At 36.9% G+C, this 23,322-nt stretch overlaps 1 protein-coding gene across 1 annotated transcript in view; it reads left to right on the top strand.

Moving 5' to 3' along the window:
- The window catches only part of BBOF1 (basal body orientation factor 1), a 66,450-nt gene that overhangs the window by 13,245 nt on the left and 29,883 nt on the right, over positions 1 to 23,322 (top strand). The window contains exons 4-5 of the mRNA XM_037832310.1: positions 6,413 to 6,556; positions 14,900 to 14,980. Of these exons, the coding sequence (XP_037688238.1) occupies positions 6,413 to 6,556; positions 14,900 to 14,980 (225 nt within the window). The remainder of the gene's footprint in view (positions 1 to 6,412; positions 6,557 to 14,899; positions 14,981 to 23,322) is intronic.

Below are 23,322 nucleotides of genomic sequence, written 5' to 3'. Positions count from 1 at the left end.
CAAATTAATGGTGAATTTTACTCTGTTCATAGTAAGGAAAACTTAATATCTTAAAGATGTCAAGTCTTTCCATCTGATCTACAGATTCAGTACAGTTTCAATCAAAATCTCAATAGGGTCTCTTTTATTTTGTGGAACTTCACAAGCTGATTCTAGAGTTTATTTGGAAAAACAATGGGCCAAGAACAGCTAACCTATTCTGAAAGAAGAAAAATAAAGTGGTAAAAAATTCTGCTCAACCAAATATCAAGAATTAAATAAAGCTATGGTAATTAAGATAACTTGGTATTGGTACAAGGACAGACAGACTAAGGAATAGAAAAGAGTCTGGTAATTACCCAGCATGTAAGAAAAGTTGATTCAGAGATGGTGTTGCAGGTCAATGGGGAAGGATTGTCTGAGTGATAGTGGGACAATTGGATTTTCATATTGGGAAAAAAATAAAATAGGCAACCTCATTATGAGGTATGTACTTGGAAGATCTGAGAGCAGAGACATGAATGGCCATTTGCACACTGGTGTTTATGGAGGCAGGATTCATGATTTGCAATGGGTGGAGGTGGCCTAAGGGTACACTGACTGAGGAACAGAATGGTGAACTGTGGTGTATGCATACAGTGGAATACTGAGCAACTACCAGAAGGAGTGAAGCTGTGAGACACACAATGAGGTGAATGGATCCTGTAGACACATTTTGAATGAAGTACGCCAGAAACAAAGGCAAACACTATAATGCCTCACCAATATGGACTAACTACAATGTGTAAACTCAGAATTGAATCTTAGAGCACAGCCTAACAGGGAAACAATTAGTGTAATGGTCCCTAGATTGTAAGCTCTTACAGCAGTCACATCTATTCCTGAATTGTGATGGCTCTCTCCAAACTCTGAGATGCTGATCCCTTTGTGTATAACCTGATTGGTCTCTGGAACATTAGGTATCTGTGTGACACCTGAAACTCAGAGCTAGAGCTCAGCAGATATGAAGGTCAGTATTAACGCATATAGCAACTGTTAAAAAAAAAAAAAAAGCTGAAAAAGAGCGCAGACTTCAATTAGAGATATGAATGAAGTAGATCTGGTTAAGACTAGGGCAAACCAGGCCAAAGGGTAAAGGCTGAAACCAACTGTGTGTTAAAACTTCAATTTCCATGTGAGAACAAGGGAAGAGATGTTTATTTGGTGTAGGAGCTATATTTTCTAAACAGTATAACTTCTGCAGTCAGTTTGTTCAAACACCATAATTACATGGAACTTTGAATAGGAAGTGAGATATGGTAGGTTTGTATAGGTTAGAGTAAAACAGTGACATATCCCAAAGTAGTTTGGGTGGAGAATAAAAATATATATGCAGGCCCCCCCCTGAGGAGCTGGGGGAAGGTGCAGAAGTATTGGACTTCCTCACCTGGACTGGTGTTGATGTTGTCACAAACATTGGGACTGGCAGTTTGATGTGCCGAGCCCTCTGTCGTGGGGCTTGCCCTTATGAAACTCGTTACTGCAAAGGAGAAGCTAAACTTGCATATAATTGTGCCTGAGTCTCCCCCTGAGTACCTCTTTGTTGCTCAGATGTGGCCCTCTCTCTCTCTAACTAAGCCACCTCAGCAGATGATTTCACTGCCCTCCCCCGTATGTTGGACCTCACTCCCAGGGGTGGAAATCTCCATGGCAACACAGGATATAAGTCCTGGGGATGAATCTGGACCCAGCATCGTGCTATTGAGAACATAATAATATTAACTGCCGCATAGAGTTGTTATGAGGACCAAATAACCTGCTGTGTGTATAGCACTCAGAACAGTCTGGTTCTCCAGGATGTTTTGGTTGTTGGCTCTGATGTTTTGTTTTACTTCCAGAAGGATTTGGGTATGAGCACTGCTTTCAAAATGTGGTCTTGTAAACGAGAGGCTAAACCTGCTTATAGTTGTGCCTAAGAGTCTCCCCTGAGTGCATCTTTGTTGCTGAGATGTGGCCCTCTCTCTGTAACTAAGCCACCTTGGCGGGTGATCTCACTGCCCTCCCCTCCTACATGGGACCTGACTCCCAGGGGTGTAAATCTCCCTGGCAATGCAGGATATGACTCCCAGGGTTGAATCTGGACCCGGCATCATGGGATTGAGAACATCCTCTTGACCAAAAGGAGGATGCGAAATGAAATGAAATAAAGCTTTGCTGGCTGAGCAATTTCAAATGGAGTCGAGAGATCACTCTGGTGGACATTCTTACGCACTATATAGATAATACTTTTTAGGTTTTAATGTATTGGAATAGCTGGAAGTAAATACCTGAAACTGTCAATCTCCAACCCAGTAGCCTTGACTCTTGAAGACTATTGTATAATAATGTAGCTTACAAAGGGTGACAGTGTGATTGTGAAAACCTTGTGGCTCACACTCCCTTTATCCATTGTGTGGATGGATGAGTAGAAAAATGGGGACAAAAACTAAATGAAAAATAGGGTGGGATGCAGTGGATGATTTGGGTGTTCTTTTTTACTTTTATTTTTTATTCTTATTCTGATTCTTTCTGGTGTAAAGAAAATGTTCAAAAATAGATTGGGGTGATGAATGCATAAGTATATGATGGTACTGTGAACAGTTGATTGTACACTGTAGACAATTGTATGGTATGTGATTATATCTCAATAAAACTTAATTTAATTAAAAAAAAATAAAATGGTATGTTAATTCACCCTATACACAGTAACCAATACCAGATAGATTAAAGATTTATATGGAAAACTAAGATTTAAAGAAAATATTGAGGGATGTCTTTATGACTTTGGGATATTTCATAAACAAGTACATAAAGTACAAACCGTAAATGAAAAAATTGATAAATTTGACAATATTAAAATTAAGAACTTCTATTCATTGAAAAACACTATAAAGTTAAAAGAGAAACCCACAACTGGAAGAGGAGTCAAACTATGCATATAACCAAAAAGGATCAAAAGTAAGAAAGTAAAATGAACTATTACAAATTTAATTTCTAAAAAATATGTAAAATAAACAGAAGACTTGCACTGTTTATCATAGAAGAGGAAACAAGATTTGGCCTGTTATATATGAAAGGATGCTCAACTTCATTAGTAATAAGGGAGATATAAAATAAAAATTAAAAAAACCTTTGTGAGATTATATTTTATACCACCAAATTATAAATGTAAAAGTCTGCCAACACCAAGTGTTGGAAAAAATGTGGAACAACAAAAGCACTTAAATAATGCTGATGGGAGTGTATATTCACAGAACTACTTTAGAAAACGATTTGGTATTGTGACAGAGACTACCAGTTTCCTACTCAATTTTGTCTTTCTTCCTTAATAATAGAATCCTTTTTTTTTTTTTTTTGGGGGGGTGGGTGGGCTGCATGTGCCTGGCTACTACGTATACCAGCTTCTTTTACAGTTAGGGGTGCTCATGTGACACAGTTCAACATTCTAGAACAATGATTTGTAAGCAGAAGTCACTGGATAGGGTTTCTAGGAAAGCACCTTAAGATATTTATGGCTAATCAGAAAGAAGTCAACTAGTCCTCTCATCTGGAATTTTGAAGGGGTTAACTTTCACTTTATTCTAAAAGAGCCCAATAGCAAAACAAATTAATACTAGGAATTTTAGAAATCTAAAAGCAAGCAGAAACAAAACAAAACAAAAAGCGTTCTAGGATAAGTCATTTGAATTGTTATAGAATCCATCCAAAATGTATTAGCTTTATTTATAATACTGTACAGTGAGGACTGGACTTTAGAATAAGATCCTGGAGTACTGCTAAATATTGTTCAAGGGATACGTTTGCTTTATATTAAAATACTAACAATTGAAAGAAGATGGATAAGTGCATCTTCTTTTTGTTCCGTTTTTACTTTTAAAATATACAACTAAGTGATTTTTGGTATATATACAGAATTGTGTAGCCATCACCACAATCAATTTTAGAACATTTTTATCACCCCAAAAAAGAAGCCTTGTACCCATAAGCATTCGCTCCCTACCCAGCCGTTACCCCCAGTCCTAGGCAACTACTAATCTACTTTCCGTGTTTATAGATTTGCCTATTCTGGATATTTCATATAAATGGAACTCATACAATATGTGGCCCTTTGTGACTGACTTCTTTTGCTTAGCATGTTTTTTAAGGTTCATCCATGTTGTAGCATGAATTAGTATTTCATTCCTTTTTATAAATGTTCCTTCATATAGATGTGCCACATTTTATTTATCCATTCATCAGTTGATGGACATCTTTTTTTAATCCCTTTTTTTTCTGAAATATACAAATAAATAAAAATGCATTTTAGAGAAAATAATGTCAAATCTGAAATAGAAGGAAGTTTCTCTGTTATCCTCAGTTGGGACAAAAATAAAATTAATCAGAAGCCTTCATTTAAATGCTTTGATGTTTTGCTTTGTTCATGATATTAGACCTGCCCGTAGGCAAAACTGTGAAGCCATTCTTTGCTCTTTTAACTTCTAGAACTTGCCACCAACCTTCTCTGTCACTGGGTAAATAAGTCTATTAAACAAATTCTCTTTAGAGAGGTTAGTGATCTAGTGAGTAACAATATTAGTTAGGGTAAAGTAATTTGGTTGCAGGTACCCTAAGCAACAGAAACCAGCTAAGTTAAGAGACTGGGAGTTTATTGAAAGGAAATCAGGAGCTTACGGGCTCAGTGGGAAACCTGAGAGCCAGGCTTTGAAATAGAAACTACGGTACGTCTGGAGGTCCAGAAAGCAGAAACTGCAGAAACTATTTCTCTTCACAGGAATAGTCCACTCAGGCAGGTGCTGCTAATGAAATAACATTACCCGGGTCATTGTCTTTCAGGTTGATGGAATTGTAGTCCTGAAATTATTCTTTGTTATCAAATAAAGCAAATTTTCTTTGATTCCCTTAGTGCTGAGTCCCTTAGTCAGAAATTCGCTTTTAGCCAACTCGAGTCACTCAGGACTACCCTAAACCCCTAAATTACCAGCCCCATAATATAGTCATACCTTTGATTTGAATGACACTACCAGGTATCTATTCTAAGGAAATAATCAGAAGTTTAGAGTTTTATATTCCAGATGTTCACTGCAAGGTCCAATATTAGAGAATGAGTAAGTAAGTATGGAATATCAAATTACTAAGATTTTTTGGAAGACATTACAATGTTTTTAAATAATTTTTTTTAAATTCAGTTTAATTGAGATACATTCACATACCATACAGTCATCCATGGTGTACAATCAGCTGTTCACAGTACCATCATATAGTTGTGCATTCATCACCCCAATCTATTTTTGAACATTTTCCTTACACCAAAAATAATAAAAATAAGAATAAAAAATAAAAGTAAGAAAGAACACCCAAACCATCCCCCCATCCCACCCTATTTTTCATTTAGTTTTTGTCCCCATTTTTCTACTCATCCATCCACACAATGGATAAAGGGAGTGTGAGCCACAAGGTTTTCACAATCACACTGTCACTCTTTGTAAGCTACATTGTTATACAATCAATTTCAAGAGTCAAGGCTACTGGGTTGGAGTTTGATAGTTGCAGGTATTTCCTTGTGGCTATTCCAGTACACTAAAACCTAAAAAGGGATATCTATATAGTGCATAAGAATGCCCCACAGAGTGACCTCTCAACTCCATTTGAAATTTCTCAGCCACTGAAACTTTATTTTGCTTCATTTCTCTTCCCCTTTTTGGTCAAGAAGATGTTCTTAATCCCTCAATGCCAGGTTTAGGCTCATCCCCTGGAGTCATATCCTGCATTGCCAGGGAGATTTCCACCCCTGGGGGTCAGGTCACACATAGCGGGGAGGTCAGTGAGTTCACCTGCTGAGCTGGCTTAGCTAGAGAGAGAGGGTCACATCTGAGCAACAAAGAGGTACTCAGGGGGATACTCTTAGGCACAATTATAAGCAGGTTTAACTTCTCCTTTGCAGTAACAAGCTTCATAAGGGAAAGCCCCAAGATAGAGGGCTCCGCATACCAAACCGTCAGTCCTCAATGTTTGTGAGAACATCAGCAATAATCCATGTTATAAATAATAAATTTTAATGACATAAGGAAATGTTTACAATAGAAAATGTTACCTGAAAAGCAAGAAACAACTTTGTATATATTATGATTTCAACTGTGTTTAAAAGATGTATAATATAAATATATATACCAAGATGTCAACATGGTTGTCTTTGGGTGATAAAGTTATGGATTGTTTTAAACTTCGGTGTATTTTTCTGTAGTTGCAAAGTTTTCTCTAACCTGTTTGTATTACTTTTAAATAAGAAAAATAAATTGTTTGAAAAAATACCAGACCTGCGTTCTTTGGAGGTCTTTGTGGCTCTAGGCTTTAAATGGAACATGGGACTTCTGTTCTCTTTTCTAACTCATTTATCTGTGTTTTTTTCTGTATGTAGGAAGAAAAGTATACTGTACAAATAAATGAGCTGGAGGGACAGTTCCATCAAAAAGCCAAAGAAATTAGCATAATTCGGACAGAACTGAAAACAATAAAACAATTCCAGAAGAGAAAAATCCAAGTGGAGAAAGAATTAGATGAGGTAAGTTTCTTTCTTGTTTTATAAAAAGGAAATTAGAATTAACTACTTAATGTCTGCAAAAACCTTCACAAACATTTATGGCAAAGAATTCCTTTTGATATTTTAGAGATTATTTGATGGAAAAGTAGAAGACTTATCAGTTTAGGACTGGATGCAAAAGGTCTTGACTATTAGAATTTTCTTTCTCTAAGCACTGATTTCTTTGTGAATTCACCAAGTCTCAGCCAGCACAACCTCCCATGTTTATCAGCATTGGATTGACTTCAACAAGAGACAAAACAGTTCTTGGAAAACCTCAGGGACAAGGTAGCAAAGTCCCAAAGGAAAATATGTTTAGACTGATGAACGATAATTTTAGATAATTTTAGAAGGATGTATAGTAGGGTTGGGTGAGGTGAGGAACACTGAATACTTCCAGAAAGTTTCTCTGACCTTACTATGTCTTTTCCCTTACTTGTCATTCCCTCAGCTCGGGCTATAGTTTTCTGGCCATAAATGGCACAAGTGAATACCAGGCTCAAGCAGCTGACATCAGCTTTGAACAAGTTGTTTAATCTCTCTCTACCTTGGTTTCTTCATCTGTAAAATGAGGATAATAAGAGTTACTCTTTATAAGATTATTGTAAGGATTAAGTGTGTTAATATATGTAAAGTGCTTAAAATAGTGCATGTCACATAGAAGGAATTATAGTAACAGTAGTGTGCAGCTCTCTTTTAAAAAAACAAGTCCTGATTTGTAGCATTTGCTGTTTTCCATTGTGTAAACACTTTATCAAGGCCAATTTCAAGCTACCAATGCTTTAGCTGCTTGTTAACAAAATTCCTGGCATGAGCTGGCTCCAGCACACTACTGAATATACATGAAAATGGCTACTATTATTATTAGTAGTCATAACAGTAGAAGAAATACTTCCACTGAAAATTACAGTATAGCATGTAGTGTAGGGGTTAAAAATTGGTACTTGTCAGACTGCCAGAATATAAATACTTTCTTCTCCACTTGAGTATCTTGTTACGTTTCCTCATCTGTAGCATGGGGATGAGAATAGTAGTACTTACTTCGAAAGGACATTGTGAAGAATAAATGAAATAATTTGTTTAAAATGCTTAGCTCTGGGTGTCCATGAATAATACTGCTGTTACTGATCCTGCTGCTATTTTTCCTGCTAAAGTTATGTATTATTTAAGGCCTTTCACTTTCCTTTTTAGTGCCTCTCATTTTTAATCATGGTGTGTTCTCTCCAAGCATGCGGTGTATTTCAAGCTCTCGTCTGGCTACCCAGGGCCCTACTTAACAAGAAAAAACTTTTATGAGAAACCAATTTCCTTCATCCCATTTCTGTTTATCCTTTAGCTAATTCCCAAATTGAAAGAGCATATGAGAAATGAATAAGGTAGAAAAGATAATGTAACCCAAAACGAGCCGAGAGGTCACTCTGGTGGGCACTCTTACGCACACTTTAGACAACCCTTTTTAGGTTCTAAAGAATTGGGGTAGCTGGTGGTGGATACCTGAAACTATCAAACTACAACCCAGAACCCATGAATCTCGAAGACAGTTGTATAAAAATGTAGCTTATGAGGGGTGTCAATGGGATTGGGAAAGCCATAAGGACCACACTCCACTTTGTCTAGTTTATGGATGGATGAGTAGAAAAATAGGGGAAGGAAACAAACAGACAAAGGTACCCAGTGTTCTTTTTTACTTCAATTGTTCTTTTTCACTCTAATTATTATTCTTGTTATTTTTGTGTGTGTGCTAATGAAGGTGTCAGGGATTGATTTAGGTGATGAATGTACAACTATGTAATGGTACTGTAAACAATCGAAAGTACGATTTGTTTTGTATGACTGCGTGGTATGTGAATATATCTCAATAAAAAAAAAAATTCAAAAAAAAAAAAAAAAAGAAAAAGAAAAGATAATGTAACTGTTGAGATTATGGACTTCATGTCCAGCTTCTGCAGATGGTAGCTGTGTGGATTTAAATAGTCTTTTAACCTCTCTGGGTCTCAAATTCCTAATTTGTAAAATGTGGCTAATAATATCACCTGCCTCTTCTTAGAGTTGTTGTGTGGATTAAATAACATAGCCTGTGTAAAATACATAGCACATGGGCTCCTACAAATGCCTAGTCCCTAGAGTATTAGTGCAGTAGTTATGTTTTGGTTATTGTTATGATTATATAGCATTTAAAAACTCTTAATAGAGGATTCTTAAAAACTTCAATTTAAAGGAATGAATTGGCATATTACAGGCAAGGTGGGGAATGGGAAGATACTTTCTTAGATTGGGAGGAATTTCCTATCCTAATTGGGCTGTTATCACCAAACCTTCCCATCAAGCTGACTTTATGAACTTGCTTACTTTTTGCTTTACAACTGTTTTAATAATTTTGCTTTAAAATTGATCTTAATTTCTATAACTCACCATTGCACAAATTCTTTTACAGTATGCTCTGGGGAACTCTCTCCTTTTGTGAGTTTAAAGTCCTTATATAATTGTTTTCTTTAGTTGTTTTGTTTAATTTTTGTAAGCTAAGAAATTAAGAGGAGCCAAATCTTGTACTTGTGCATATACTTGTCACTCTTTACCAGTTCCTAGACTAGTATTTAATAATGACTCTTATTAAATGAGTTATATAAAGCAACCATCAAAAACTTTTCATAGAATTCATAGAATCTTAGAGCTGGAAGGAATTTTAGGGTCTACTTAATCCATTCTACAGATAAGGGAAACTGAGACACAAAAATGTAAGTGACTTGCATGGTTAGTTTTAGAGCTGGCAACAGAATCCTAGTGTCCTGAATCTCTGTCCAGTACCTTTAGTCTTGCTTCTTCTGATTCTTGACCTGCATTAGTTACCTATTGCTGCAAAGCAAATTACTCCAAAAGCTAGTGGCTTAACACAATAATAAACATTTGTTAAATGCACAATTTCTGAGGGTCAGGAATTTGGGAGCAACTTACCTGGGCAGTTCTGGCTTAGGATCTCTCCTTAGGTTGCAGTCAAGATGTCCACCAGGGCTACAGTCATCTGAAGGCTTGAGTGGAGCTGGAGGATCCACTTCCAAGATGGTGCACTCACATTTATTTAGTGGGAGGCATCAGTTTCATCCCACATGGACTCTCCATAAACTGCTTGAGTATCCTCATGGCTTGGTGGATGACTTAACCCAGACTGAGTAATCCAACAGAACGCCAGTCAGAAGCTATCCTTTTCATGACCTAGCCTCAAAAGTCATGAAACATTAGTTCCACCATATTCTGTAGATTAGATGTCAGTCCCTTAGTCTGGCCCATAATCGGGGATGGAGCATTAAATTCCATCATTTGAAGGGAGGAATGTCAAAGAATTTGTGGATGTATTTTTAAACCACCACATCACTACAGCCAAAGTGCGCACTGCTGTAGGCATAATCTTAAAATAACACAGTTCTGATGTTGTACTGATCACCTCCCTCAAGAATCTTGAGCGGCTCTCCACTGTAAACAATATTGCCCAGGCAACTTGGTGTGAAAGTCAAGATCCTACACCCATCTTGGAACATTGTTATCTCCTTTTACCTACCCCCATTTCCTCAACCCACACACCCTTCAATTCACCCAGACTGGAAACTGACTTATCCCTGAAGTCTTTTCTGTCTTTCTTAACTTTGTTCACACTATTTCTTCTTCTTGGAATATCCTGCTGGTAGATCTCTGTCTATTAAAATATTACATCTCCTTCAAAATCTTAGCTCAAAAGCATGTACTATACAAGGTCTTTCCCCAGACTCCTGTTAAAAAGTAATAATTGTCTTTTCTGTATGTTTTCATAGCATTTTGTATCTCTTTTATACCACCCAGCCTGTTCCGTCTTGATATAATATTTATTTAGCGTTTTCTTACTAGATGGTGAGATCATTACCCTTTGAGGCAATGAACAGTGTTGAATTCATTGAAACACAAGATAAAAAGTGATGCTGAATAAATCTTTATTAAATACTGAGTGGATCTTTTCATTAAAAACATAATTGAAGGCACCTCAGTATTCTAGAAGGAATATCAAGTTTTGTTTTATATGAAAGTACTGCAGATTGAGTCAATGTAGTTAACTTTTTAGGAACTCTCAAAATAGCCATCCTAGGTTTAGGTATACATTCTGAATCAAAGTGAATTAAGATTTATTTCTGTATATTCTAGTGGGCTGTGGTGTGATATATATTTTTTTAAAGAACATTGTTTCATCTATTGGAACAATAGATTTCAGGTACTTCTAAGAGGCTGTAAAGGACCAAGACTTAAAATTAAAAAGCAAAAAATACTGGATTATGGGAAAAAGTAAGGTTTTCTATGAAACCCCAAATGTGGAAGAATTGAGGCATGTGTAGGGACCCATGAATTTTTAATTGGGGGACTATATATAAGGGAATAAAATTAATTATATTGTATAAATAGAATTCATTGCACAAATTAAAAGAGGTTAATTAAATTTAGATTCTCAAAGGTATTTAAGGCATTTTTTTTCCTTTATTAAAGAAGTTGTGAATTCACAGAACAATTATGCATAAAACACAGGATTCCCATATACCACCCCACCACCAACACCTTGCACTGGTGTGGAACATTTGTTACAATTGATAGTAACATATTTTTATAATTGTACTGTAACTAAAGTCATGGTTTAACTTAGTGTTCACTGTGTAGTATAGTTCCATGGATTTTAATAATTGTTATTCTGTTACATTTCCTCTTTTAATTATATTCAGGTATATATTTCAGTGCTGTTAATTGTGTTCACAATGTTGTGCTACCATCAACACCATCCATTACCAAAACATTTCCATCATTCCAAATAGGAACCCTGTATCAAGGCATAAATTTTAAAGAATAAAGTATATCTGTCTACTCGATTAACAGAGGCAGCATACATTGGTAGGTCGTTGCAGTTATTATTTCTTTAAATAGTTTTTTGGGTTTTTCGGTTTTTTTGACAAAGTGATAATAACCATTTCAGCAAGTTTAGCTGATAAGAAAAGAAGAAAATAAAGATTCCCTCTCCTCCCAATTATACTATCTAGAAATAACCATTGTTAGTATGTTGGGTATAGTCTTTTTTTTCCCTCTGTTTTGTAGAAACATTTAAAAAATCTATATGCCAGTTTTACAAAAGTGAGGTCATGAAGTACCAATTATTAACCTGAGTTTTTCACTGTATATATTGTGGACATTTTTAGATGCTATTAAATCTTTTTCTACAACTTTTTTTAATACATCCATAGAGTTCCATTGCATAGATGTATCATAATTGATTGATGGGTTCCCTGCTTGACTTTTTTCTATTTTTTCACTTTTATAAACTGTGATGAACATCTAAGTAATAAAATCTTTTTTTGTATCTTTAGTTTTTAGGATAACTTCTCTGAAGTGGAATTTATGGGCTAAAGAGCATGAACTGTTTAAGAATTTTGATATGCTTTGCCTGATTATCTTTTTTTTTCAATTTTATTGAGATATATTCACATACCACATAAACCATCCAAAGTATACTATCACAGGCTCACAGTATCATCACATAGTTGTGCACAGCTAGTTGCCTTTTGAAAGATTTTTTAACATATAAATTTTGAGGGAGTCCAATGGTCTTTGAAAGGTCCACCCCACACACATCTGGATGTTAGATATTTCTATAAAACTTGTATATTAATATTAATTTTGACAAGTAAGAGGCTATTTAAAAAATTTATAAGAAAACATACAGGGAGAGAGAAGAGCATCTGAAAGAGAATATATAAAATGGGTATTTGAAACAGAAATAACAGTAAGAAAAATTGTTAGGTATTAGGGAGGACAATGTTAGACATAATAATAACTAACCTTTATATTAAATGGTTACTATGCTAAGTACTTTACTTGTATTATTTGTTATTTAATCCTCACCATGCCTCTATGAGATAAGTACTATTATTATCTCTTTTTATATGTGGGGAAATGAGACTTGGAGAAGTTAAGTGATTAGCCAAATGTCAAACATCTGGTACGTGACAGAGCCAGCACTTGAACTCTGGTCTGTCTGATGGAAAAGCCCTTCTCTATTGCCTTTTTTATGACATAAATATTAGATTGATTATGCCAGTTTCAATCTGATTTCATTCTTGTGTGTGTGTGTTAAACATTTATTTAATGCACATTTATTGAGTATAGGGGAAAGCTGTCTTCAAGATCTATGCTAGTGTCTGTGATTATCAGCCAGATGCAGGTCAAAGATTTAGAAATCTGGATGAGAAGCAGAAATCAATGGTTAGAAAAAGTTTCCAAATTCAGTACCTCAAAAAGAGAAGAATAAGCCATTGATTATGAATAAAAGACTATAATGTAACTGGAAATGTCCAAGTTAAGAATAAGTAGCCCTTTCCTATCCTTCATATAACTTGTTCATACTCTTGATTTATTGTTACCTAAAAAGTAAGAACTCAAAGAACTTCATTGGTAATTCTGATTTCTTTGATTTAAGCAGTTGTTTGGTACCATGTTGATCCTGTATTTTTTGTTTTTAATTTACTTTTTAGAGCAGTTGTAGGTTTTCTGAAAAATCATGCAGAAGTACAGACGTTCCATTTACTCCCCCCTCATACTCACAGTTTTCCCTGTTATTAACAATTTGCATAGTGTGGTATACTTGTTACAATTAATGAACCAATATTATTATAATTCTATTATTAACTAAAAGTCCATAGTTTACATTAGAGTTCACTGTTTATGTCATACATTTCTATGGGGTTTAAAACTTTTTTTATTGTGGTAAAATATATACAACATAAAATTTCCCATTTTAATCATTTTCAAGTATACAATTCAATGGTGTTGGTTACATTCACAATGTTGTATGTACTCAACAGCATCCATTACCAAAACTTTTCCATCATCCCAAACAAAAGCTTTGTATCAATTAAACATCAACTCCCCATTCACTCCCACCCCATGCCCCTGGTAAACTGTCTTTATGATAAATTTGCATATTCTAGTTATTTCATGTAAGTTAAATCACACAATATTTGTCCTTTTATGTCTGGCTTAATTCACTCAACATGTTTTCAAGGTTCATTCATTGTCTTGATTTCCCAGGTTACTAATACGAATACCACACATCTGGTTGGCTTAAACAAGCCAATTTATTGGCTCACAGTTTTAAGCCTAGAAGTCCATAATTAAGGTGTTAGCAAGGTGATGCTTTCTCCCTGAAGACTGTGGTGTTCTGGTGCTTGCTACCAGAGTTCCTTGGGTTCCTTGGTTTTCATGTCACATGGCAATGTCTTCTCCTTTCTCTTCTAGGTTCCATTGACTTCCAGCTGCTTCTTCTTGGTGTGCCTTTCTCTTCATAAACCTTCCAGTAATAGGATTAAGGTCCACCCTCATTCACTTGGGCCACACCTTAGCTAAAAATAACATTTTCAAAAAGTCATATTTACAATGGGTTCACACCCACAGGACTGGATTAAGATTTTGAACATGTTTTTTTCTGGGGCACATAATTCAGTCTATCACATCCATGTTGTAGCATGTGTCAGAACTTCATTCCTTTTTATGGCTGAATACTATTCCATTGTGTGTGTGTGTGTGTGTGCGCGCGCTACATTTTGTTTATCCATTCATTTGTTGATGAACGCTTGGGTTGCTTCCACTTTTTGGCTGTTGTGAATAATACTGCTATGAACATCAGTATGCAATCAATCTGATTCATTCTTGCCAGTAAATGAAGACTACAGGATTATAACTTTAAATTAACTCAGCTTTCTTTGCCTACCAGAATTTTATGTCCTTTTTATTCTATATGATTTTAGAGAGTTGAAGTAGGATCCATCTGTGGGAGTCATAGGAAGATGTTTTTTATACTGATATTACGAAGAATATTCTAAAAATGGGAGCTATTAAAGGGCAGCCCAGTGAATGAGATTTGAACTAGTGATATTTCCATTTTTCTCATACAAGAGATTCCTATATTAGGGGATATTATATAGTGTGACTCCTGCAGGTGCTTTTCAATTGTAAAATGTTATGATTCTGTGATTACACATGTTTGAAATAAAGATATTTGGAAAATATGATTATGAGAACATCGTACCTGATTGCTCATGAAAGTCTTTTTAAAACTCAAATTAATGCTGGTCTTGTATATCTATAGAAGATTATGAGAAGTGTGGTACTTGGAGGCAGGGACACAGAATTCTTTCTGTATATTCAGGATTAAGAGATAATGTATTATAGAAAATATTTCTTTATTGAAAATTTTCTAAGAATTGTACCCAGATCAACCAAATTTCCTATCGACAATCTTTTGTTTGTTTATTACTTTAATTTTAGCTGAAGGAGAATTTAAGAAACACAGAGCGGAAACATCAAGAGACTCTTAGAAGATTGGAAAGCAGGTTCTTTGAAGAAAAGGTACAGACTATTGGGATTAATTAAGAAATCTTGTGTTTAATAGAACAACATGTGTATTTATATGCATTTTGAGATATATTGACCATCTAGTTTGGTATCTTATTAGAAGATTGTTATGAAATCATAGTAGAATATAAAACAGGGAAAACAAAATCTTCTATTCTAGAGATCTCAATGACTCATCTTTTTTCCTTCCCATTCAGAGATTCTGGAAATCCTCAAGAGGGATTTTCATCTTACAAAGGCTTCAGGACATATCTCCTTCAGTTTGGTGTTCCCTGGTGGAAATAAAGTCATGTGCACCCAATTTTTTAGGGGAGATGAGATTGGAAATGTCACTCTGGTACAGGCAAAGGTGTTCCTTTGATCAAGCTGAGCTAAGGATGTGCTAAGGATGTTAATAAAAGTGGGCCCCAAAATGTTTCTTCTTTTTTTTTTTTTAATCATCATTTTATTCAGATATATTCACATACCACGCAGTCATACAAAACAAATTGTACTTTCGATTGTTTACAGTACCATTACATAGTTGTACATTCATCACCTAAATCAATCCCTGACACCTTCATTAGCACACACACACAAATAACAAGAATAATAATTAGAGTGAAAAAGAGCAATTGAAGTAAAAAAGAACACTGGGTACCTTTGTCTGTTTGTTTCCTTCCCCTATTTTTCTACTCATCCATCCATAAACTAGACAAAGTGGAGTGTGGTCCTTATGCCCTTCCCAATTCCATTGTCACCCCTCATAAGCTACATTTTTATACAACTGTCTTCGAGATTCATGGGTTCTGGGTTGTAGTTTGATAGTTTCAGGTATCCACCACCAGCTACCCCAATTCTTTAAAACCTAAAAAGGGTTGTCTAAAGTGTGCGTAAGAGTGCCCACCAGAGTGACCTCTCGGCTCCTTTTGGAAACTCTCTGCCACTGAAGCTTATTTCATTTCCTTTCACATCCCCCTTTTGGTCAAGAAGATGTTCTCCGTCCCATGATGCCGGGTCTACATTCCTCCCCGGGAGTCATATTCCACGTTGCCAGGGAGATTCACTCCCCTGGGTGTCTGATCCCACGTAGGGGGGAGGGCAGTGATTTCACCTTTCAAGTTGGCTTAGCCAGAGAGAGAGGGCCACATCTGAGCAACAAAGAGGCATTCAGGAGGAGACTCTTAGGCACAAATATAGGGAGGCCTAGCCTCTCCTTTGCAGCAACCGTCTTCCCAAGGGTAAAACTTATGGTAGAGGGCTCAACCCATCAAACCACCAGTCCCCTATGTCTGTGGTCATGTTAGCAACCATGGAGGTGGGGTAGGCGAATACCCCTGCATTCTCCACAGGCTCCTCAAGGGGGCACTACATCTTTTTTTTTTTTTCTTGTTTTTCTTTTTCTTTTTTTTTTTTTTTAACTTTCCCTTCTTTTTTAAATCAACTGTATGAAAAAAAAAGTTAAAAAGAAAACAAACATACAATAAAAGAACATTTCAAAGAGACCATAACAAAGGAGTAAGAAAAAGACAACTAACCTAAGATAACTGCTTAACTTCCAACATGTTCCTACTTTACCCCAAGAAAGTTACCTAATACAGCAACATTTCTGTGAACTTGTTCCTACTACATCCATCAGAAATTAACAGACCATAGTCATTTCTGGGCATCCCCAGAACGTTAAATAGCTTATCTGTTCTTCTTGGATTATTGTTCCGCCTTCCTTAATTGCTCTCTACTGCTAGTTCCCCTACATTCTACATTATAAACCATTTGTTTTACATTTTTCAAAGTTCACATTAGTGGTAGCATATAATATTTCTCTTTTTGTGCCTGACTTATTTCGCTCAGCATTATGTCTTCAAGGTTCATCCATTTTGTCATATGTTTCACCAGATCGTTCCTTCTTACTGCCGCGTAGTATTCCATCGTGTGTATATACCGCATTTTATTTATCCACTCATCTGTTGAAGGACATTTGGGTTGTTTCCATCTCTTGGCAATTGTGAATAATGCTGCTATGAAAATTGGCGTGCAGATATCTGTTCGTGTCACTGCTTTCCGATCTTCCGGGTATATACCGAGAAGTGCAATCGCTGGATCGAATGGTAGCTCTATATCTAGTTTTCTAAGGAACTGCCAGACTGACTTCCAGAGTGGCTGAACCATTATACAGTCCCACCAACAATGAATAAGAGATCCAATTTCTCCACATCCCCTCCAGCATTTGTAGTTTCCTGTTTGTTTAATGGCAGCCATTCTAACCGGTGTTAGATGGTATCTCATTGTGGTCTTAATTTGCATCTCTCTAATAGCTAGTGAAGCTGAACATTTTTTCATGTGTTTCTTGGCCATTTGTATTTCCTCTTCAGAGAACTGTCTTTTCATATCTTTTGCCCATTTTATAATTGGGCTGTCTGTACTATTGTCATTGAGTTGTAGGATTTCTTTGTATATGCAAGATATCAGTCTTTTGTCAGATACATGGTTTCCAAAAATTTTTTCCCATTGAGTTGGCTGCCTCTTTACCTTTTTGAGAAATTCCTTTGAGGTGCAGAAACTTCTAAGCTTGAGGAGTTCCCATTTATCTATTTTCTCTTTTGTTGCTTGTGCTTTGGGTGTAAAGTCTAGGAAGTGGCCTCCTAATACAAGGTCTTGAAGATGTTTTCCTACATTATCTTCTAGGAGTTTTATGGTACTTTCTTTTATATTGAGATCTTTGGTCCATTTTGAGTTAATTTTTGTGTAGGGGGTGAGGTAGGGGTCCTCTTTCATTCTTTTGGATATGGATATCCAACTCTCCCAGCCCCATTTGTTGAAAAGACCATTATGGCTCAGTTCGGTGACTTTGGGGGCCTTATCAAAGATCAGTCGGCCATAGATCTGAGGGTCTATCTCTGAATTCTCAATTCGATTCCATTGATCTATATGTCTATCTTTGTGCCAGTACCATGCTGTTTTGGCAACTGTGGCTTTATAATAAGCTTCAAAGTCAGGGAGTGTAAGTCCTCCCACTTCGTTTTTCTTTTTTAGAGTGTCTTTAGCAATTCGAGGCATCTTCCCTTTCCAAATAAATTTGATAACTAGCTTTTCCAAGTCTGCAAAGTAGGTTGTTGGAATTTTGATTGGGATTGCATTGAATCTGTAGATGAGTTTGGGTAGAATTGACATCTTAATGACATTTAGCCTTCCTATCCATGAACATGGAATATTTTTCCATCTTTTAAGGTCCCCTTCTATTTCTTTTAGTAGAGTTATGTAGTTTTCTTTGTATAGGTCTTTTACATCTTTGGTTAAGTTTATTCCTAGGTACTTGATTTTTTTAGTTGCTATTGAAATGGTATCTTTTTCTTGAGTGTCTCTTCAGTTTGTTCATTTCTAGCATATAGAAACATTACTGACTTATGTGCATTAATCTTGTATCCCGCTACTTTGCTAAATTTGTTTATTAGCTCTAGTAGGTGTATCGTTGATTTCTCAGGGTTTTCTAGATATAAGATCATATCATCTGCAAACAATGACAGTTTTACTTCTTCTTTTCCAATTTGGATGCCTTTTATTTCTTTGTCTTGCCGGATTGCCCTGGCTAGCACTTCCAGCACAATGTTGAATAACAGTGGTGACAGCGGGCATCCTTGTCTTGTTCCTGATCTTAGAGGGAAGGCTTTCAGTCTCTCACCATTGAGTACTATGCTGGCTGTGGGTTTTTCATATATGCTCTTTATCATGTTGAGGAAGTTTCCTTCAATTCCTACCTTTTGAAGTGTTTTTATCAAAAAGGGATGTTGGATTTTGTCAAATGCTTTTTCAGCATCTATTGAGATGATCAATTGATTTTTCCCTTTCGAGTTTTTAATGTGTTGTAATACATTGATTGTTTTTCTTATGTTGAACCATCCTTGCATGCCTGGAATGAACCCCACTTGGTCATGGTGTATGATTTTTTTAATGTGTCTTTGGATTCAATTTGCAAGTATTTTGTTGAGGATTTTTGCATCTATATTCATTAGGGAGATTGGCCGGTAGTTTTCCTTTTTTGTAGCATCTTTGCCTGGTTTTGGTATTAGATTGATGTTAGCTTCATAAAATGAGTTAGGTAGTGTTCCATTTTTTTCAATGTTTTGAAAGAGTTTGAGTAAGATTGGTGTCAGTTCTTTCTGGAAAGTTTGGTAGAATTCCCCTGTGAAGCCATCTGGCCCTGGGCATTTATTTGTGGGAAGATTTTTGATGACTGATTGGATCTCTTTGCTTGTGATGGGTTGGTTGAGGTCTTCTATTTCTTCTCTGGTCAGTCTAGGTTGTTCATATGTTTCCAGGAAATTGTCCATTTCTTCTACATTATCCAGTTTGTTGCCATACAGTTGTTCATAATATCCTCTTATAATTTTTTTAATTTCTTCAGGATCTGCAGTTATGTCACCTTTTTCATTCATTATTTTGTTTATATGGGTCTTCTCTCTTTTTGATTTTGTCAGTCTAGCTAGGGGCTTGTCAATCTTGTTGATCTTCTCAAATAACCAACTTTTGGTGATATTTATCCTTTCTATTGTTTTTTTGTTCTCTATGTCATTTATTTCTGCTTTAATCCTTGTTATTTCTTTTCTTGTACTTGGTTTAGGATTGGTTTGCTGTTCATTTTCTAGCTTCTTCAGTTGATCCATTAGTTCTTTGATTTTGGCTCTTTCTTCCTTTTTAATATATGCGTTTAGTGCTATAAATTTCCCCCTTAGCACTGCTTTTGCTGCATCCCATAGGTTTTGGTATGTTGTGTTCTCATTTTCATTCGTCTCTATATATTTAGCAATTTCTCTTGCTATTTCTTCTTTAACCCACTGATTGTTTAGGAATGTGTTGTTTAACCTCCAGGTGTTTGTGAATTTTCTAAGTCTCTGATGGTTATTGACTTCTAATTGTATTCCATTGTGGTCAGAGAATGTGCTTTGAATAATTTCAATCTTTTTAAATTTATTGAGGCTTGTTTTATGTCCCAGCATATGATCTATTCTGGAGAAAGTTCCGTGAGCACTAGAAAAGTATGTGTATCCTGGTGATTTGGGATGTAATGTCCTGTAGATGTCTGTTAAATCTAATTCATTTATCAGATTGTTTAGGTTTTCAGTTTCCTTATTGGTCTTCTGTCTGGTTGATCTATCTATAGGAGAGAGTGATATGTTGAAGTCTCCCACAATTATTGTGGAAACATCAATTGCTTCCTTTAGTTTTGCCAGTGTTTCTCTCATGTATTTTGTGGCACCTTGATTGGGTGCATAGACATTTATGATTGTTATTTCTTCTTGTTGAATTGCCCCTTTTATTAGTATGTAGTGGCCTTCTTTGTCTCTCAAAACATCCCTGCATTTGAAGTCTATTTTATCTGAGATTAATATTGCTACACCTGCTTTCTTTTGGCTGTAGCTTGCATGAAATATTTTTTTCCATCCTTTCACTTTCAGTTTCTTTGTGTCCCTGTGTCTAAGATGAGTCTCTTGTATGCAACATATTGTTGGTTCATTTTTTTTGATCCATTCTGCGAATCTATATCTTTTAATTGGGGAGTTTAATCCATTTACATTCAACGTTATAACCGTGAAGGCATTTCTTGAATCAGCCATCTTATTGTTTGGTTTATGTTTGTCATATTTTTCCCCTCTGTCTATTAATATCCTTTATTGTACCCATACCGAATCTCTTTAGTACTGAACCTTTCTCCAAGTCTCTCTGTCCTTTCTTTGTTTCTCTGTCTATAGGGCTCCCTTTAGTATCTCCAGTAGGGCAGGTCTCTTGTTAGCAAATTCTCTCAGCATTTGTTTGTCTGTGAAAAATGTAAGCTCTCCCTCAAATTTGAAGGAGAGCTTTGCTGGATCAAGTATTCTTGGCTGGAAATTTTTCTCACTCAGAATTTTAAATATATCGTGCCACTGCCTTCTCACCTCCATGGTGGCTGCTGAGTAGTCGCTACTTAGTCTTATGCTGTTTCCTTTGTATGTGGTGAATTGCTTTTCTCTTGCTGCTTTCAGAACTTGCTCCTTCTCTTCTGTGTTTGACAGTGTGATCAGTATATGTCTCGGAGTGGGTTTATTTGGATTTATTCTATTTGGAGTTCGCTGAGCATTTATGATTTGTGTATTTATGTTGTTTAGAAGATTTGGGAAGTTTTCCCCAACAATTTCTTTGAATACTCTTCCTAGATCTTTACCCTTTTCTTCCCCTTCTGGGACACCAATGAGTCTTATATTCGGACGTTTCATATTATCTATCATATCCCTGAGGTCCATTTCGATTTTTTCAATTTTTTTCCCCATTCTTTCTTTTATGCTTTCATTTTCCATTCTGTCATCTTCCAGGTCACTGATTCATTGTTCAGCTTCCTCTAGTCTTGTACTATGAGTGTCCAGAATCTTTTTAATTTAGTCAGCAGTTTCTTTAATTTTCATAAGATCATCCATTTTTTTATTTAGTCTTGCAATGTCTTCTTTATGCTCTTCTAGGGTCTTCTTGATTTCCTTTGTATCCCGTACTATGGTCTCATTGTTCATCTTTAGTTCTTTGAGTAGCTGCTCTAGGTGCTGTGTCTCTTCTGATCTTTTGATTTGGGTGCTTGGGCTTGGGTTATCCATATCGTCTGGTTTTTCCATATGCTTTATAATTTTCTGTTGTTTTTGGCCTCTTGGCATTTGCTGAACTTGATAGGGTTCTTTTAGGATTTGTAGACCAATTGAAGTCCTTATCTCTACTTTATCAGATCTACAGCTTCGTGGAGTACACTTTCTCTAACTAACCATCAGGTGGCGTCCACGAGCCACCTGTTCTCCACAAGCCAGTTCTCCCCTGCTTAGCCTTTTTGGTGAGTCTTGTGGGGTCCAATTGGTGTACCAAGCTTGCGTGTGTAGTTGGTGTTGCCTGCCCTGTATATGGGGCGTGTTTCTGGGCAGTCAGGGAGGGGAGGTGGCCCTAACAATCAAATCTCCCTGGTGATCCTAGAGTTTTAAAGGTGCTGCAATAGTCTAATCCTTCAGTTCAGTCCTGCCACAGTTTGTCTCTGCCAGTGACCCACAAGTCCTTGGTATTGGCGTATGGCTCCTGAGACTTGCAAGTGGGCCCCTCTTCCAGGCCGTGCACCCCGGGTCCTCTGTTGAGGGATGTCTGTGCTATGTCACAGGTGAGTGCCGTCCCCCCAGGGCAGTTCTGGGCTGCTGGGCTGTGTAGGGAGGCTCCCAGTCTGCTGAAATGATGGCTGAATGGGGCTTTGTTAATTCACACTGCTCCACCTTCCCAACTCTGGGACAATCAGCTGAGGTTGCAGGGAAGGCTAATGTCCACACCCAGTTTTGTGGTGTGTGCCTGTTATTTGAAGCACTTCCATCACACTGGGTTGTCTGGGGCAGCTCTGGGCTATGGGGCTGGCGATGGGCAGGAGTGTTTCTTGTCCACCAGGATGATGGCTGCGAGCGGACACCCCCCTTTTCTTGGGAAGTTGTGGTGTTTAGTGAATTTTCTCAGCCACTGGATTATTGCCTTTTGTCTCAGAGCTCTCTTAGTTCTGCTCTTGACTTGACCTGCCCAAATTGCAAGTCTTTGAAGCTTTCTGTATTGGGCTTCTTAGAGTAATTGTTTTAGAAAAAGAAAAAAGGATTAGAAAAAAAAAAAAAGGGCCCTCCTCAGAGATCTAATGGGTTATTGAAATGCTAAGAGACAAAGCAACCAGGGCCATTAAGGAAAGGTCCACAGGGCAGAGAGATCAGCTTTTCTTCGGGATTTGCATATGCGCCTCAGGGCCTGAGCTCTGCCCTTCCCCTTTCTATGTTCACCAGAACTCCAAAAATCCTCCGCTTTTATTTTGGAGTTTTTCGTGTTGTTTTTTTTCTATGCCTGTCTCCTCTCTGCTGGGCTGGCTGCTCTCAGATTCTCTGGTGTCTGGTCTCAGTCTATCTATGGTTGGAGTTTGGATCAGTAGAATGAGTTTCCGATAAGGGCTGCCACTGCAGTTCTCCCTTCTCCTTCCCGGAGCTGACAGCCCCTCCTCCCCCGGGACTGAGCCTGGCAGGGAGGGGCGCGGGTCCCCTGGCCGCGAAAACTTACAGATTTCGCTGATCTCAGCAGTTCCACGTTTTCATGAGTGTTGTATGAAGTATGCCCAAAGTCAGATTGCTCTGTGGTGTCCAGTCCACGCAGTTCCTGGCTTTGTACCTACTTTCCTGGAGGAGTAAGTAAAACATACAGCTCACCAGTCCGCCATCTTGCCCCCTGTAATTAATTTTTAAGTTTTTCTTTAACTTTTTCATTCTCAGGAAAGAATTCAGCAGGTTCTTTCAAAAAATTGGTAAGGATGTTACAGCTGGGGCACCTTATGTACTTAC

Source organism: Choloepus didactylus, chromosome 4 (genome assembly GCF_015220235.1).
Source record: "Choloepus didactylus isolate mChoDid1 chromosome 4, mChoDid1.pri, whole genome shotgun sequence".
Classification (NCBI taxonomy): Eukaryota; Metazoa; Chordata; class Mammalia; order Pilosa; family Megalonychidae; genus Choloepus; species Choloepus didactylus.
The sequence above is the reverse complement of the archived record's forward strand: the minus strand, read 5'-3'. Positions and strand labels throughout refer to the sequence as shown.